This window comes from Trichoderma gamsii, assembly GCF_001481775.2.
Source record: "Trichoderma gamsii strain T6085 chromosome Unknown Scaffold_14.2, whole genome shotgun sequence".
Lineage (NCBI taxonomy): Eukaryota > Fungi > Ascomycota > Sordariomycetes > Hypocreales > Hypocreaceae > Trichoderma > Trichoderma gamsii.
In genome coordinates, this window is record NW_020171351.1 from 216,486 (window position 1) to 231,809 (window position 15,324).

At 49.8% G+C, this 15,324-nt stretch overlaps 5 protein-coding genes across 5 annotated transcripts; 3 read left to right on the forward strand and 2 right to left on the reverse strand.

Annotated features, from left to right (window-relative positions):
- Nucleotides 1–129: 129 nt before the first annotated feature.
- On the forward strand, nucleotides 130–2,919 carry TGAM01_v204764 (hypothetical protein; the record flags this gene model as incomplete). Its single annotated transcript, XM_024549502.1, has 3 exons — nucleotides 130–152; nucleotides 231–2,583; nucleotides 2,800–2,919. 3 exons carry the CDS (start codon nucleotides 130–132, stop codon nucleotides 2,917–2,919), a joined length of 2,496 nt encoding a protein of 831 aa, XP_024405732.1.
- A 3,805-nt stretch (nucleotides 2,920–6,724) lies between these two features.
- Nucleotides 6,725–7,330, forward strand: TGAM01_v204765 (hypothetical protein; the record flags this gene model as incomplete). Its single annotated transcript, XM_018801537.1, has 2 exons — nucleotides 6,725–6,772; nucleotides 6,869–7,330. The coding sequence occupies 2 exons, from the start codon at nucleotides 6,725–6,727 to the stop codon at nucleotides 7,328–7,330; spliced, it is 510 nt and encodes a 169-aa protein (XP_018665330.1).
- Nucleotides 7,331–7,729: 399 nt separating this feature from the next.
- Nucleotides 7,730–8,734, reverse strand: TGAM01_v204766 (hypothetical protein; the record flags this gene model as incomplete). Its single annotated transcript, XM_018801536.1, has 1 exon — nucleotides 7,730–8,734. One exon carries the CDS (start codon nucleotides 8,732–8,734, stop codon nucleotides 7,730–7,732), a length of 1,005 nt encoding a protein of 334 aa, XP_018665329.1.
- A 462-nt stretch (nucleotides 8,735–9,196) lies between these two features.
- On the reverse strand, nucleotides 9,197–10,938 carry TGAM01_v204767 (hypothetical protein; the record flags this gene model as incomplete). Its single annotated transcript, XM_024549503.1, has 5 exons — nucleotides 9,197–9,501; nucleotides 9,578–10,031; nucleotides 10,099–10,500; nucleotides 10,562–10,576; nucleotides 10,660–10,938. The coding sequence occupies 5 exons, from the start codon at nucleotides 10,936–10,938 to the stop codon at nucleotides 9,197–9,199; spliced, it is 1,455 nt and encodes a 484-aa protein (XP_024405733.1).
- Nucleotides 10,939–12,918: 1,980 nt separating this feature from the next.
- Nucleotides 12,919–14,360, forward strand: TGAM01_v204768 (hypothetical protein; the record flags this gene model as incomplete). The annotated part of the gene is made up of 4 exons (XM_018801534.1): nucleotides 12,919–12,951; nucleotides 13,013–13,029; nucleotides 13,089–14,108; nucleotides 14,174–14,360. The coding sequence occupies 4 exons, from the start codon at nucleotides 12,919–12,921 to the stop codon at nucleotides 14,358–14,360; spliced, it is 1,257 nt and encodes a 418-aa protein (XP_018665327.1).
- Nucleotides 14,361–15,324: the final 964 nt, after the last annotated feature.

The window sequence follows — 15,324 nt, forward strand, 5'->3', positions numbered from 1 at the left end:
TTTACGACGAGGAAACATGTGAGCGATTAATGGCATGCCAGCGAATGCCAGTATCAACCCCATGAATACGCTCATCAGCTCGAAGTAACCCCTACAACTACCCGCTTCCTCCAAAAAGCCATCTTCAACATGTCTCTCATCCAGCTGGAAGAGTGAGTCTGCGTGACGATGTTGTCTGCCGACCTATGGCGCATAGACCACTCGCTCAACTAATATGTTTGATTCTTCAGGCTCGTCACGTACCAGCTTCGCACTGGCTATCTCAATGAAATCGCCGACGGCGTGGGCGAGCGACTCATCACCGTCAACGACAGCAGCATCAACACCGCGCCCTTCAAGTCAGCTGGCTGGCGGCCAAACTCGTCACATATCAAGCGGACGCATTCTCCGCCGATACCAACGGCAATTGCTTCAGAATATTTCCAGGCGCCTCGGCAGGCAGGCTTGACGCTGGAAGATGGCTACGAAGACGGCGGTCTGCTTACTGGCGGAGGGGCCGACACCATGGGTCCGGGAGCAGCAACCAAGAGGCGCAGGCGCCGAGAGCAGATGGAAGAAGAAGACAGCAGTGACTTTAGCGACGAGAGCGATGATGAATCCGAACATCGGGCGGCACAGCAAATCAAGTTCGCCAAGATGCCCGTGAGACACCGCGCCGGATCCTCACCCGGCCAAGCCTCTCATATCCCGCCGATGAATACTTCTCCTCGAGCCCCCAGACGAGGCTCCCAGTCTTCGCTCAACATCCTGCCGGGACGACCGCGACGAGACACCGTGACTAGCAGCGAGGTATCCTCTGAGAATGAGTTCGACGTGCCCGTTGCGTACAGACATAGGGAGGCTGCACGAGCGGCGACGAGGGCAATGAGAATGCAAGACAAGATCAACGAAGAGCCCTCTCCAGGCGTGCAGATTGCGGACCCTCTACACGATGAAGATGAAGACGATTCCGACGAGGCATCGGATATATCAGGAGAGTATGTTGCAAGCATTGACGAAGCCTCGATTCTCGACGTTGTGGAGAACAACCCGATGAAACCCCCCATGAATGCGTCTCCTACCCGACAAGTAGTAGGCACACCTCCCAGAGAATTCACCCGACGACAATCTACTATTCGAATATCTCATATGCCGACGTCGTCTGTTTTCGATGCGCTACCGCCTCCGCGCCCGATGAGCACTATCCGGCCTCTCAGCGTGGTTCAGCCCCAAAGTCTACTCTCCGCGGCCCTAAAGGCTAAGCGACACAAATCTAGCGTACCCTTTCAAAAGTTTGCACATTTCAACGGAGAGGGAACGCAGGGAGCTATTTCTATCCGTATTTACGCGGCATTTTCCGATACTCCTAGCAAGTACTTGGAAGTAGTTATTCGACCCAGAGTACAGAGTGGCCAGGGAGCAGAGAGGGCTGTCACAATAGCTGATCTGATCGGCCTGGGGTTGTATAGATACAATGAGGAAAAGAGGGAGCCGCCGATAGCTCCCAAGAAGCGCAACATCAACTGGTACACGCTCAGAATGGTGGAAGAAGGAGGCGAGGTGGACGATGATTTCCCACCGTTTGACCGGACAAAACCTCTCACATCGGCCACCACCGTCAACAATGCACATATGCGAGGCGGCGGACGGGGGCGATCCAACTCTAAAGTCTACGACGAGTTTGCCATCGTTGCCGCTACGGAATCTGAGTATGAGGCAAACCAAAGATTAACTCCCCAGGAAGACGAGGAGGAAGAAGCGCAGCCGTCTCAGGATAGCATCCCAGAGGAGGCAGTATCGCCCAAGTCTGAAGTGCCCAAAATCGAAAACGCCCCTGGAGTTGGCAATCCCAACTTTGGCGTCTTCTCACCTCCGCAGTCGAGTCATCCGCGACCAAATCCTATTTTGAATACAGCGTACCGGCCAAACGTGCTCCTGGCAGATGCTCCCCAGACACGGACAACGGTGTCCAACGCAATGCGAGGCCAGCAGAAGCTGCTACGGGTCTTTATCATGTCGTCTGATACGGCAGCCGGTCAAATGGTCACGCTTGACATCACCACCGACACGTACCTGGCGGAAGTACTAGACCAAGTATGCCGCAAGAGAAATCTTGACAAGGCGAACCACGTACTGAAGCTGCCTGGATCTGGAGCGCTGGTCATGTTGGACCGGCCAGTATCGTCGATAGGAAATGTCACGGATCTGGAACTATACCGACGTCGGTTTGCAACAGACGGCCCGCTAGCAACAACAGGCTCTCTAGGAACCTCGTCACCGAAGATGGTGGCCATGCTGGAAGGACCCCAGCCGCCACGAAAGGGCCACAAGAAGGCCGTCGGCTCGCACCCGCTGGCACGCGAGGTCATCCAGCCTGACGAGCTCCCCAGCGCCAACTACAAGCGGTACACGGTGTGGCGCAAGCAGCCAATGCGGATTGTGGGCATGAGCGAGCGAGTCTTGGTGATTGACGGCGAGTACATCCACATTGTGCCGGCTTCCGGAGGCAAGGCCATGCAGGAGGGTGGAGGCAAGACGACGACGGTGCACTTCAGCAACGTGATCGGGTGCAAAGTGCCTCGAAAGCACCCCACCAACGTCAAGGTGAGTACTCTAAGCTTTCTCAGCTTCTCATTTTCCTTCTTCTTCCTGGTTTTCTACTTTCCTGAGTTTCAACGAAAAGCTCACGACATCCTCCCCGCATAGTGGAGTTGTATGTTGTGGGTGGCGAGCTCAGCCTCGTTGTCACGTTTTCCTTCTTTTTATTTTAGATCTGAATGATGGTAGAACGAGGCTAACCGTGGGGGCTGCCAAAAATAGCTTGTCGTTTACAAAGCCACCGAGAGCAAACGCTACGACTTTGAGGCTCGGGGAGCTGACGAAGCTGCTGAGATAGTGGCAGAGCTGAAGAAGGGCATTTCGCCTTATAGAGAGGTTTGAGCTTGCGTGTGCTTGGATTTGAAGTGGGGGGAGCGGGCGCTGGAATTGAGTTTGGACGCGGGCTGCGAAGAAGACATACGCAGCCAATCATGGGTTTTCTTCTCTTTTGTTTTTACAATAGTGTAGCATTTAGATGGCCTTGAGATTTTTGTGTTCTCTTGTTACGAGTCAGATGCCCGAGCGAGGCAAAATGTACACGCGTTCCGTGATGAAGCCCAGAAAAAGTCCATCGTGTAAGTGACGACGTGTGGCTGAGGCATGCCGGAGACTTTGCAAAGTGCCCACGATGGGGATGCTAGCACCGCACCCAGCCGCTGTGGAGCAGCCTAGCGAGGACCGGGAGTTTTTAGATGCGCGATACATTCGCTATAGGTACCGAGTATTACGTACGACAGGGGACGAAAGGCGATGACATCTGGGGCTGGTGTAGATCCAAGGAGCATTTCCGACGTGATGCAGTTGCGCTTGTGATGCAGTTCCCTTTTGGGACACGCATTGGCTAAGAAGAATATTGATTGTATGATGACGAGTGCCTGTTAATTTTTTTTTCACCTACTAATGGCTACTAGTGAATGGTAGTATATCATTACAGGGTTGAATTGAGATTGACGAGAACCGTTTGATCGGCACAGCTAGGGCTGATTATTCTAATGGAGAGGGACTGTTGCCCATTCTGCCTAATTAATGGAGCAGTTGCGCTTGATATTGAGATTGGCTACGGCGGAGATTATGGTCCCTTTTGGGAAGTCCTAAATTGCCTGTTTAATGTGTTTTAGTCCAACGTCTACTTTTCTTGGTCGTCTAGCTTAACCTCTTGCTTAGATGGATTCTTTGTATCCTTTTCCCTCGGCTACGTTGATCTAAGCTGCGAATAATGTAGCATTTAATAACTCCTGCATAGAGCAGCGGCATACATGTCTGACGTGTTCTGTGTTGGATGCTTCACACAAGCGTCATTACCACAAGTATCTAAGCAGGGAGCCGAAAAGAAACGGCAAGGCGAAACCCGACGGGCACCACTACGAAATGACAACATGAGTGATAGTATCGGCGACAACCGGTTAGGAAGGAACAGCGCCCAATGTCTCGGCAAAGTCCTCCGATGCGACGCCGAGATAATCTCTGGGTGGTGGTTTGTTGTTGGTTGGTTCGAAACAAAACACATGCATCTTTCGACTTTTCTATGACGCCAAGCGGGAGCACGAGCGGTGAAGTGAGCACGGTTACATGTACATACGGCATGTTATACATATTACTGGTGGCGCTGCAAGGGAAAGGGGAGGTTGGTGTAGCACACTCTTGCGCCATTTTTTTTTTTCTTTTGATTCCTTGGCTGGGAGACACATGTCTCAGTTTTGGATGGGGACGGCGTAATTGAAATGGCACAGCAAGTTGTGGTAGTTATACTTGCCACCACAGGTAATTTTTACCTTCTCGGCATGTAGCTATACCCTTGTAGGAGTGTTAATGGGTTCAATTACGGAATATGAGACAGGTATCATGCTTTGTAGTGCAAGTGTATGCTGGCCCCTTTAATTCTCCAAGGCTGGTGTGTTGGGCATATCGTCACCATGATAATCTGCCTTGCTCTCGATTGTCACGAAATGGGTGAGACTAGTGCTAATCATTCACTTCCATGACGGATTGTGTTTCATCGTCTTTCGACCCTTTTCCTTGTTCTTTGAACAAGCATCAAGTTATGAGTAGTCATAGATTTAGCCCAACTGCTAGGACGAATAGTCGTACAAACATGGACCATGTGTAAGTAGGCTTAGAGAGATCTCATATCGATCCTTAGAGTCGATTGATGTCACCACTAATATATTATCGAAGCTGGATATAACACAATACATTTTTGTGCTTTCCAGAAGAAAAGGGGGGGCATGAATCCGGCTGGGTGTGAATGGCTGCAGCTAGAGGAAGCCGTCCACCTACCAACACACTGTTACACGCAAACATTCAACGAGTAACAAGAAGAAGAAAAGAATACGAGAGTTGGGTTGAAGTACGTCGCACAAGCAGTACGAATACTACAACCTGCCCCTTTTCATCAAATATATGGGCTTCTAGCGGTTATCCTTCCTAAAGTGCTGATTCCATAGTAGGACCAGCCCCCCGGATCTCTCGAAATCCGTCCTGAAGCTCGTTTTACTTGCACAACGCAGACATCGCGAATCCTCCTCGATCCGTCTTGATCCAATCATCCCAGTCCATCGGTGGCACCCTTTACTTACCTAAAACATGCCATCTGTTTCTTTACGTCTTCCACGTAGCTAATGTGTGCAATATGCGATGCACCTAGAATTAGGCTCCAGATCCTCCACGCTACTGCTCCACCAGCCGCCCGGCTTCGATCCTCCTGGACAGATGGCCTGCTAGGCCGCCTATCCTGGCCTAATCACCCATTTTAAATAAGAATTAATTAAGAATACAAAATAAAAATAAGACTTTTATTTTCCCTCCATTTCTTACAGAGGGTGGCGGTGGCTGGGCAGTACATGCTCCCTCTATTCCAGCCCTGGCCGTCTTCCCTCTCCCTGGCTTTCTTGGGAGGCTTGGCTCCTAAACTTGGCTTTTTACCACCCCCTGTCAGAATCGGTACTTTGGGGCCAAGTATCCAGTCAGCTTAGCCTAGATATTACTGTACCGGCTGGGCGTCTGCTTAGCCGCATGTGCCCGTGGCCCCTAAGGGTCGATATTTCCTATTCCAGCGATCCATCATTACGAGCTTCGCGTTGGACCTTTATTTTTGTTGCACGATAGTATAGATATTACATACTGTAGGTACCTATCTTCTCAAAATGTGATAAAGTACAAAAAAAAACTGCTGTCTCCAAGCATGACTTTGACCCCCAGCTTGGTCCGACGCTAGTGCCATTTCCCTTGGGACAGACCTCATCTGCCGCCACGACGCAGAAAAGGATCGCCGCCTCGCCAATCACAAAAGCCAGACGTCATCGTGGGAAGGATTCGTCTTTGCCGCCACGCAGCAGCAACACGAGCACTACTACTAAAACTCCTAATAGTAATACTCAAATCTGGTTCGCTTAATCGATTCTACGTATTCCAATAATCCGTACGGAGCAAGACGGAGCAAGCACAAGCAAACAAACCAGACCCGCCCCAGATTGACTTGCATTGCTCCAGTCCATCCATGATCTGATCCACCAAACTAACAACACTCTCGCACTAAACGACATACTAATCTGTCTCATCTTCATGTTTCTCATCCATCCTCCTCCAAGGCTGCTCTCCCCACTAACCGGGGGTCCAAGCCACCCCTGCCCTGAATCTTGTCTTGTTAGCTATGCGGAAAACCAGCCCCAGGCTTAGATGGGGACATGAACAAGACGGGCTGCCTCACCGCAGACGTGACACACAAACGTAGTACATGCTCAGCACAGCACAGCACAGCACAGCACGTTAGTAGGTGGCTGAGACCTTTTATTTTTTTTGTCTGCTTTCCTTGGTTGGTGTTCAAGGTAGTACTTAATCCCCCCGACGACTAAAACAAGATTAAAATGTGACACAAGAACCTAAAGCACACACCCTTGACCTTTCTTCACTCGTGTAGTATAAATTCTTCTCGCGCTCTCTCTTTCTCTTCCCGTTTGTTTCGTCTTTTTTAATCTACTATTTCACACTTCTCTCTCCACATTTGCCATCCTGTTACTACCTAGCTAGATCTCTTATATCCACCTCACGTTTCATCTCTCTGCCACAGCAAACGCAGACAAACCAGCTCTCAAACCTCAAACCTCTTTCTCCATCTACCTAGACCCTTACACAAACACATACGTTCATCATGAAGTTCTCCAACGTTGCCATCTTTGCGGCTGCTGCCCTTGTTCAGGTATGTATCAAATCAACCTTCCATCACTTGTTCCATCATAGTTCTCATTGAACTATATACACCATCATCGTATACAAATCTAACATCACCAAACAGGCCAACCCAGCTCCCTCACCCGCTCCCTCTCCAGCTCCCGAGCCCGCCCCAGGCCTCTTCGGCGACATCTCCTCCTTCATTGACGGCGCCGAGAACAAGGTCTCAACCTTTGTCGCCGGCATCCACTCCAACATCGACGAGGGCCTCTCCAAGGGCAGCGCCATCAACAGCGCCATTGACTCCGTCTTCCACACCGACGCGTCCAAGGTCATTGCCAGCATCACCTCCGAGGCTGGCTCCCTCTTCAGCTCCCTCAGCAGCGCCGAGGCCACCGCCACCGGCGACGCCAAGGCCTCTTACAGCAGCGAAATCTCCAAGCTCAGCGCGTCTCTCGCCAGCGCAACCAGCCAGGCCGCCGCTGCCGCCTCCGACAAGTCCAAGGATGCTGCTGGCCCTAAACAGACCGCCTATGTTGCCATGGGTGCGCTAATGGGAGGAGCTGCTATCCTCGCCAACTTTTAAGAGGCAGGTGAATACTTGATCGCTGTGGTGTGTTTTATGGAGCCAAGTTTTCTGGCCCAGGGGAATATGAAAATATGAATGAATACACGCATATGGATGTGCGTGGGTGTAGGGAACACGCAAAGGAAAGGAGGAAGACAAAATACCCGCCAGTTCACGAGAGCGTATTGTGGCATGCCTTGGTTAAGGGCGCCTTTTCATTATGAAATAACGAGTCTAAGACTACATTAGTCTGTGAATTTAATCAATATCATGTCTTGATTTACCTTGAGATCTATCAACTTGCTCCCAGAGTGCCATATCCCTTATACTCTTGCGTAATATGCTCTTGTGAAAACAAGTGAGGGTGGGAATATTTGCCCATTGTAAATTAGAGTCGATGAATCATAACGACAATTGTCATCGAGTCTTCTTCGTCATCTGTCCCCAGAGCCTATCCACGATTTGGAAAATCGCCGTCACGTCTTTGATAACATCACCATCACTCTGCCCACCCAGCCTCTGCTGTATCTTATCCGGATGCCAGCGCACTCGCTCCTCTTTGAGCTTCGTAGCAAACTCCTTCTCTCCGATATCCTCCAAGCTCAAACCGTACACGAAGAAATCTCGAACTGCTTCTTCATTAACATCCTTTCGCTGTCCACTTAAGACTGGCCAAGCAATCTTATCTAGAGTGCCGTCCCAGTTCGACCAAGCCTGCGTATACGCATCCCATCCATCAGCCCAACGCCGTCTCCGACGTCGCTCATCAGACCGGCGCATGCTTCGATCCATGTCTTCCCGCAACTTGCGATTCTGCCTGTCTTCTTCCTTCTTCTTCTTGCGCTCTTCCTCCCGCCGCGCTTTTTCCTCCAGCAGCCCAGCATTGGTCTTCTCCCACATCTTCTGCCGAACGTACGCCGCGTATTCTTCATCCGTCATTTTCTCAAGCTCTCCCGCCGGCCCAATTTTTTCGTCCGAGTAGACGTGAATGGGCTGGCCGTAGACGCCCTCCCAATACGCAGCGCCTTCGTCATCCGCCATGGCGTCAAACAGTGACTCGCGGAAAGCGGCCTCTGTGTCAAGCGGCGGAGCGTCATGCGGATTGGGCGGCGTGGGCGAGCGGTGTCGTCGTCGGCGAGTATGGCGATCGCGATGGCTGCGATGACGATGTCGGCGGTGACCAGACTCATCTTCTGGGCTTCGAGAGCGGTGACGGCGCTTCTCGCCCTTCAGCTTCAACCGCGACCGCCTTGGCCTCGCCGGGTCCATGTTTGCGTCTTCGCCATTCTCGTCGGCTGGCTTGACGCCATCTGCGGAAGGGCTTATCGGCGCGTCCTCATGTTGGTGTGTCTCTGGGGAATTGTCTGGGTTGATGGATGAAAGAATATGCCGCCTCTTTGGCGACGGTGGCTCATGGCTCATGGTTGGGGCGCCATATCCAGGGCCAGGCAGAGCGCGGTTGTTGGAGATGGAAGAGGCTGAAAGGAAACAAACTGGCGCAGGTGTGTGTGGGGGCACTATAAATAACCTCCCGTAGCCTGCACTTCACGTCCTAGCATAGGTCGCCTAGAATGCATGTTGTAAAAAGCACATGCAGTTTTGAAGTAGAGAAAATGGTCGATAAATTAGATTTATTTTTTTTCCCATGGAGTTGTTTCAAATTTAATCTGTGATAATATGTAAATTGAAAGAAAGAGTTTAAACCAATTTGCAGAGTGACATTCTGTCTTCATTTGTCTTGTACTGAGATCCTCCAAGTAAGCGCCTTAAGATGTGGCATGCTCGAATCAAACCACGTTTTCATCCCACTTTGCCTAGATACTACCAGTCATATTGGCAGCATCTTATACTACATATACCCTTTCAGGACCTCAAGAGTTCAGCTTAGTGAATCATCTTCTTGATCCGGTCACGCATGCGCTTAAAGATGGCCATGCTAAAGCCTTCCTCCTTATCCTTCGGTCGATGCTGCTGCAGGAACAGCCACACCGTCAGCATCACAACACAGCATGCGCAAACGATGGGCTGCAGTGTCTTGACGCCCTTTGCTTGCGCAATGGCACCGACGGCAAAAGGCAGAGCAGCTGAGCCAGAGCCTCCAACGGCCGTCGCGAATCCAATGGCGCTGATGTGGAGAGAGCGTGGCAAGACGGTAGTCATGAGCACCACCGCTGTAGGATAGATGGGTCCTATAACGAGGATTAGTATAGGGTTATACATAGATATTACAGCATATAAAAGGATAGGAAGAAAAAGTCAACATACCCAAAATCATGCCCAGCAACGCAGATGCCACGGCAGTAACCACCATATTGGGCACAAGCCAGAAAATCAGTTCAAAGACAATAGACAGCCCGAGATACAAGAGCATAGCCCGGAAGCCACCCAGCCGAGACGTCACAAATCCCAAGACAAGTCTTCCTACAGTCATGCCGCCCCAGAATCCAGTCGCCGTGGCACTACCGGCAAGTGTAGAGGCGCCACGGACCTTTGTCATAAAGACGACAATCCAGCCACCAATGGAAACCTCGGTACCGACATACAAGAAGATGAACAGAGAAAAGAACCAAGTGAGCTTGCTCTTGAGCGCTTCTCTCGTTCGTCCGGATGTGGTATTTTCGCCAGCCTTTTGGTGAGGATTCTCGCTCAGGTATACAGCGCCTGTCTGGGTCCAGAACGTCGAGGTGGATGCGCCAAATTCGAGTAACGAGGCGCTGACCTATAAATAACGTTATCAGCCACGAATGAGCGTAATCAGCGGCTCAACAAGTAAAATATCATCGTACCATGATGTAATAGAATGTCCACCAGCCGCCGTGTCCCCGCGAACTAATACTTGTGGCAATCAGGGGAGCAATCGTCGCTCCCAAAGCATAAAAGGCCTGCAAGACGCCCGACACTTCATGTGAATTGGCCATGTTGCCAATCCAGGCGCTCCAAGCAGCATCCACAAGGCCATTGCCGAAACCAACAAGGATATACATGACAATGAGGACGGGAAAAGGTGGGTGAAAGGAAATAACGAGATAGGGAAACAGACGGAACATCGGGGCGATTATGCCTACACCTCGTTGGCCGAGACGGACGTGCAGGGGACTGTTGACAAAGGCCGCCATGGTGTATCCGGCGAATGGCGACAGGAAGATGAGCGACACAACGGTGTAGGTGATGTTGTAATGTTTTTCCAACTAAAGCGGCTTATTAGTATTTCAATCTTGATTTGAGTAACTGTAGCGCCGAGCGTTATACCTGAGGAACTAGAGCCTATAGAGAGACAGGTGATCAGTATGCATGTATGAGAAACGTTGTGACTGCCTGCCACTATCAAAAGTCATCATCGCACTTACACCATACGAGCCATCATTCATTCCCAAGACAAAAAACGACCAAAAGGTGGAAAAGACGCGATATCTGTTGATAGGTGGCGAGTTCCATTTCTCCTTTGCCTCAAAGGCATCTTCCGGAGGGGTCGAAGCCTCGCGTGTGAGTGCAGGCTCAAGAATCGGAGCATTTTCAAACGGCTTCTCAGAGACACGGCCGCCTTTGAAGACTGCTTGGGGAGGGAAAACTTCCAATGGAATGTCCTCGGTGGTGTGAAGAGTTTCCGTGGCTGTAGATGTAGCCATTGCCAGAGACGAGGGGTTGCAGCAGGCTGGACTTGATTTCTTTGTTGCTAAACGGTATCTCAAAGACTCAATGATTTAGCAATGGCTCTTCCAGGGCCAAGGCTGATATTAATACTCTGCAATGGCGCTGACAGGGATCTTTTCTTGACTCGAGCTTAGATGAGCTGTGATAGGTAAATGTGTTGCTTTCTAACTTGAAGTAACGGTGAATCGGGTATTTAGATCTTTAGCGCCCTCCCGGGATTACCCCATTCTGCTCACCGGCTAGCAATTACCAAGCAGAGATGACTCCAGTTTGTTAGTGACGCCTTCTAATGCAATGGAAATGACGGTACTTGGTATTTTTCACGTAACAGAGCAAGACTTGTCGAGATTAGATTCGCCAGAGGTGGTCACAAGGGCAGGCCTTAATAAAGAATCCAGCACGTAATCGTGGTTTTAAGCTATAGACTAGTCAAGGGGGCTAGCAGATGGGGATCAAATGGCAAGAAACTTGAGCACGAAGATCGGCTTTCATAGGACAACCTTGTCAATGGACAGTTAACAAGATACATTTTCAGGTGGTTATTCTGTTATAAAGTCATCAAGTTGCATCTAAGCATTGAAATCAAGATCATGTGAGCCGAGGCCCTGTATCTGCCGAAGCTGCCACTGCGTAGAGTATTGTTGTACCTGGTCAACCTCTCGGGGAGTGTCGGGCAGTGCGAGCATCAGCCCAGAGCACGAGGCTGTGCTGATTTTAAGCTTCTAAGAGTCATCCTCGATTCTGGGTTTTGTGGGGTGCATCTCCAACGGAGATCCATATTCCCTTGCGGAGCCCCGCCTTCCGCAGTCTGTAAAGCAATGAGAGGATGGGTGTAGACGGATATACCGAAAAGCATTTGTGCTAGAAAGATGATCGTTGGGTTTGTAATCTGGGGAGAAATGGTGATGCGGTGACAGACTATCAAATTCTGTCCATATTTACATGTGCTTCGTAGCGTATAAGCGTTCAAGGTGTCTCAAGATGGGTGCCATAAAGAAAGGCTAAACTTAAGCGTATGATGTATTCGCAATTCCAATATCATATTGTACATAAATTTTTCAATTCTCAATCATCTTGACCTGAATAATTGATAGGCAGCGACATGTTGATCAACTGCTGCAGAGATTCTCCGTGACTGTCTTATGCATCTCCATAAGTCGAAGGGTACTCTGAGAAAATTGTATCAAGAGCCCAAGAAGCCAGCGGTGTATTTGTAAGAAGGATTCTAAGGATTCTATTACTCAACTTTAATCTTGATTCCGTTTTCATCGTTCGAGAACAAGCATCGGATCAGTTCCCATTAGAGATGTTGTTCTCAACTTCGCGTAACTCATACCGCTTAGAGACTGGAGCTAGTCTCCAAGAATAGCCCGTCACAAATATGCAATGCCATCAAGGTGCATCCCTCAACTTGTGCTAGAATTGAATAAGATGTGCGACTAATTCACTCAATGACTACTATTAACTGCTCCTCAAATTGAACGACACGCAGAAAAAACTCCTATAACTTTGCGCCATATCGCAAGCTCCATCGCCAATTCGTCGTGGAAATTAAAAAGTCAGGCCCCGTACAATAATCTTTAGCAGCACGAGGCATGTGGGGCCCCTATTTGTGGCTTTGTCCGCCCAGGGCGGTTTTAGGACACGAATTGGCGGATCTCAACCAATCAATCGCCCTGTGCGCAGAATCGCAACGCCAAAAAGCTTCAAAGTCGTTTTGCTACGTCGCCTCTTTTTCCGCATCCTCGCGATTCGCCCGATCCAGCACGCCCTGCTTTCCAGCATCGAGAGTCTCCAACACCTTGCGCTCCACTGCTCTGGACCTCAGTTCCGTGCAGAGAGAGGCGAGCGCTGGTCCCGGAGGCCATGCCGCGCAGATGACCCCGGCAGCAACAGAGTTCCCCTATTTGCACGAAACCAGTTGAGTTTGCGCCGGCCTCGACTAGCGATCCATCATGGGCGGCCTACTCTTACTCGTTGGCCTATGTGTAAGTCTACATGCGCTGTACAGACTTGGAGTTTTCGTGATGCTGACTTTGGACGTTTCAGATTGTCATGGCAGTGGCGTACGCAAACACCTATATCGAACGAGCATAGCAGATGCATTCAGCTAACAGTAACACAGTTCGTTCCTAGCCGGAGCCCTGCCATTGTCGATGACACTTTCACAATCACAGCTTCGTTTAATATCAAGCATTGGAGTTGGCGTGTTGGTTGGGACATCCCTTATCGTTATTATACCCGAGGGCATTGAAACCGCGGTTACGCCTGCAGAAGCCTCTCATCTTCACAAAGTACGAAGTCTAGTGCGAAGATCGCCATGGGCCCTTGGAATCGAACCCCGAGATATTATCGAATCGTTCCCCGTTGTGCGAACTGCCGCCCCCCGAGACACCATACAGAGCAGCGACTTGGCCAGCATTTCACCTCGAATCGAAGTTTCACAGAGCTATCAAGCTGTAAAAAGACAGGAAGATGAAGAAGAGCAGCCGCAGGAAACACCCCAGCCTGCTCCGGAGCAGGAAGAACACGAACACAAAGAACACGAACACAAAGAAGACGAAACAGAGCACGCGCACAGCCATGAGGTTCCAACGCTGGAAATTGGATTCTCCATGATTGCTGGCTTTATTCTAATGTTCCTCATCGACAGACTTCCCAGACATGCTACTGAGAGCTTGCGATCTGGACCAGAGACTCGCCACATGAGCTTGGACGACCTTGGAGGGGGCGATACGGCGTCCATTGACGAGGAGGCGGATGGTTTCTTGAACTCGTTGGCGCCAACCCCTCGAAAAGCGCGTAGCTTGGCAACAACCACTGGATTGGTGATCCACGCCGCAGCCGACGGTATCGCCATGGGAGCATCAGCAACATCATCCAATATGCGACTGGGCTTCGTCATCTTTATTGCCATCATGATTCACAAGGCTCCCGCCGCATTTGGTTTGACTTCAGTGCTGCTGAAGCAAGGGCTGTCAAAACGGGCAGCTCGAGGTCACTTGGTGATATTCAGCTTGGCCGCACCCGTTGGTGCTTTTTCAACATGGATCATGATCACGCTGCTTGGTGGCGATCATTTGCAGGGAAACACAGGCCAGTGGTGGACAGGCATGCTGCTCCTATTCTCAGGAGGAACGTTCCTGTAAGTTGATATAGTCATGATCTCTTGGGTTGGATAATCTCAGTAAACTAATTGTGTGTGTATAGATACGTTGCGATGCATGCTATGCAGGATGACGGCGGCAGTCACAGCCACGAGCACGGCACCGGCATGAATGGCTACTCGGAAGGAAACTCTGCGCACCAGCGAAAGTCAAAGGGCCCTCAAATGCGAGACACGATTGCCACGGTTGTGGGTATGGGAATTCCACTTCTTGCGCAACTGGGCCACTAAGGTTCTGTTGAATATCTGCAATTTACATGCAGACATATATAGAGGTACTGCATGTCAAACAGATCCAGCAGAAAGGAAGCGATTTAGTTGTTTTTTTCTTATGCTAAAAAAGCATTTACTACGGGAAGATTTACTACAGATGTAGACGGGTTTGCGGATAGTTATAGAGTTGTCATATATCAAAAGGTTGACATTGTTGGTTGCTTTGATGGCTTATTATGCGCAGCATATCATTATATAGAGCACGATAGATGTCTAGTATAGCTTGGCAGGGACAAAAGTATTGATACTTGTAATTGAATTATTTGAGTCTACATCCCTATTACATCTACCATGTCCCTTAACCCACCATTTCTATTGCATTTGCTATCGGTATTGCATCTACTTGTATTGCATTGTGACTTTGCCGTGTCCGGGCATGCACGCATATCAGATGCAGCGATGGCCAGCTAGCAGATGCACGCATCACGCCACCTACTCATGTATTACTTACTAGAAGAGTAATTGAAACATCATGGCGCCAGAATCGGATTAATGCCCAACAACGGGTCGATACAGCATAAACGGCAATCCAGATTGGCTATTGACGTAGCACGAAAAAAAGGCAACAATACTATCTGGATTATTTTACTTCCATTTTTAAATTTTTAGATGCGCCACAGGTAACGTTGTGAGAAGAGAGGGGATCTCCGATTTCTGTAACCAGACGGGAATCAATGTGAAACAAGCTTTGACGAGGAAAGATCCCTTGCGAAACAAAACGATTTCTTTTTTTAAACTTGCAAACGCGATCGGAAGCCCCGTTGTTTAAAGGGCGCCATTTTAGAGGCCGATGCCGATATTGGTCATGATGATTATCGACGATTGTAATCGCATGTCCCAAAATAAGAGAATGGATATTTTCGCTGCAAGTGAAACAACGCCACGTTGGATGGAGATGGAGATGGAGAATGCAGTCCCATGT